This window comes from Cryptomeria japonica, chromosome 3, assembly GCF_030272615.1.
Source record: "Cryptomeria japonica chromosome 3, Sugi_1.0, whole genome shotgun sequence".
NCBI lineage: Eukaryota > Viridiplantae > Streptophyta > Pinopsida > Cupressales > Cupressaceae > Cryptomeria > Cryptomeria japonica.
Window position 1 is genome coordinate 338243527 of NC_081407.1, and position 2835 is coordinate 338246361.

The window sequence follows — 2835 nt, forward strand, 5'->3', positions numbered from 1 at the left end:
TTCATTATATTTCCAAGATCGAGTGGACTCATATTGCATTTATTATTCATATGAGTGATCATTGGTGCCTATGTTGTAACCTTCAAGATTTCATTCGACCTTCTTATATTTCATTATAGATTCTCTTTAATAATATTATCACATTCTTATTATGAGGTTGAACATCAAATCCTTCTTTGGAATTTGTCCTTGAAGATAAAAAAATAAAACTATATTTACATTTAAATATGGATATTTGTAAGTATTTTAAAATTTTCAATAAATTGTATTATATCTTTACAATAGTAATTATGATGAGTGATCAAAATTTTAAATGACTTTTATTTATATCACCTTATTTTACAATGTCCAAATATTTTAAACATATATGCTTTTAAGTATACCTATTTCTATGTATTGTAGTGCAACTATCAACCCTAACCTTCCTACCTTGCCCTTCATATGTTTAAATTTACATTACTTAGAGATCAATAATTTTGTTCATATCATGAAATATATTCACTTTTTATAGATAATTGCATTATATTGAAAGAAAATGTAATTGATGATAGATAAAAGGGGAGACGAATATGCATCATAAACATTATAATGATATTATCTCATAATATACAATAAATTAATAATATCAGGAAATGGAATAAAAAATATCAAAAGAAAACATTAAATTTATTCAAAATTTATGAAATATTATTATTTTTTAAATGATATAAATCAAGTTTTGAGTTCATAACCTGAAATTTATAAAAGACAGCCATCTAATTATGAATTCCATGATTTAAAACTTATATGTAATTTAATTTAAAAAATAAAAAATAAAATGAATAAATTCTGACTTCTTAAAAAAATCTATTTAAATTTATCTAATTTTATCAATTACATGATCTCAAAATATATAGAAAATAACCATCCAATTTATCAGTTACATAGTAAAATCCATACATTATCTGTTTAATAACAAAAACACATTCAACGAACAAACCATCTAATATATTAAAAGTAAATAATAATTACCCCACACATCACCATAATCATGTATTCCCTCGTTCTCTCCAGCACATATCACCATAATCATGTTATCCCTCCTCTCAATTTTCCTAAGAGCTGAAAAAGATTGAATTTCGGTTCGAACGACATCATCGTCAGTTTATTGTACCGAATTTTACAAGGAGGAAGGCGTTGCCAAAATCCTTCCTTTAGATTATATGCAAACACTTTTGCACCCTCAGCACCTCTATATAGATTGCTGAAGCACAGGTACTCTCCCACACAAACACACTTCCCATGCCACCAATCTGGGTCGAGATATTGAGGGAGCGACTGTGAAGACATTCTTGCAAACTCCTTCCACTTCCAAACCAACTTATCTTCCTCGTCCTGAAACAACTCCCAGATAACAATACCCATCCTATTTGGGAAAGTTCTGTCAAAATCGATGTGCGAGATGAATAATGGGTGAGTTATATCAAGGGCCGGAATGAGTGCAGCAAATGGGTCAATCCAGTCTATCTTCTCATGAAAGATCCCCACCACAAGAACTGAGGAGCCATATGAAACAATATATAAAACACACTTATTTAGATCTTGAACCATTTGGCGGGGTAATGGAGCTACTATAACCGGGCTAATTAAACCGCCATCTTTAATATTGTAGCCCACTATAGTGGTAGGCACCATTGCCGTCCAGAAAAGAACACCATTGCACTCAACCATTTCATTACACATTACATCAGACTCAGTTTCGCCTGCAAACTGAAACTTAATCTTCCATGCATCTTGAAAATAGTGGTAGATCTGAAAGGAAAAAATTTCCGAGTTCGAGCAAACTACCAAATACGGGTCCTTGTTTCTTCTCTGTACAATGTGGATAAATCTGTGCGTCAAATCTATTTCTATCTCGGCGTAAGATCTCATAAGTGGATTGCAAACAAATAACTGCGAAGTGGGGGTTTCCTGAAAAATCAGTAACCCCTGTCCCCACCTTAATAAATTTCTGACATTTTGTCCCTCGGGATTTGGGAGAAAAGAGAGAGGGAGGGTGATCCATTTCTGTGCAGAGAAGCAATAAGCCATGCAGCCCCAATTTCCACACACTTGTTGACTGCAGATGAGAAGCCATGGGTTTTGGGTGGACAGTGAATACAGAAAACTTTGCGAAGACAGAATCGAATTCCATTCCTTACAGACTATGCGAGAGCTGCAGATTAATTGAATTGAAAGCTTTTCAAATATCAATTCCTTCATAGCCAGAGGCAACTTAACTATATCCAGCTGTTCAGCGTCTCCTTCAACTGTTGCAATCAATTCTCGCTCCATTTCTTTCAGCTCCCAAGCTTCCTAACACTAAATGGCTTGTATTCTTTAAACGCTCGATTAAGTATATATTTATATGCATTTGAGATGGACTACTTTGCTTAATTACCGCGTTATTACTGGGATAAGAGCAGCCGACATGGAGCAAATATAAATTAAAATAAATAAGAAAAAAAAAATCATGGCCATCTTCAATGTATGAGAGCTAATTCTTTTTAATTTGGCATCTCCCAAGAATGATCTTCTTAAATTTTAACACCGAAGGCCCTTATTATTTGAGAAGGATGAGCTGTATTTTGAAACCCAACGGCCAAAAATTCACATGAACCAATGCAAAACGATTGGAACTGTTTCGGACCGTTCATCTTTTCGGCTCCTCGATCAACGGTTGAGCAGAACCCGTCCATCCGTTTATTACATCTTGATTGGTCCCCGAGAACATAGTTTAAACTTTTTATTGGCTGGTTGCTGCCCGCCACACAATTGTGCACAATATCTTCCTCAATGTTCAAGTACATAGACTTG

General features: G+C 33.9%; 1 protein-coding gene across 1 annotated transcript; it reads right to left on the reverse strand.

Annotated features, from left to right (window-relative positions):
- Window positions 1–1068: 1068 nt before the first annotated feature.
- LOC131067170 (uncharacterized) lies at window positions 1069–2313 on the reverse strand. Its single transcript, XM_058002119.2, has one exon. It carries the CDS (start codon window positions 2311–2313, stop codon window positions 1069–1071), a length of 1245 nt encoding a protein of 414 aa, XP_057858102.2.
- Between the last annotated feature and the right edge of the window lie 522 nt (window positions 2314–2835).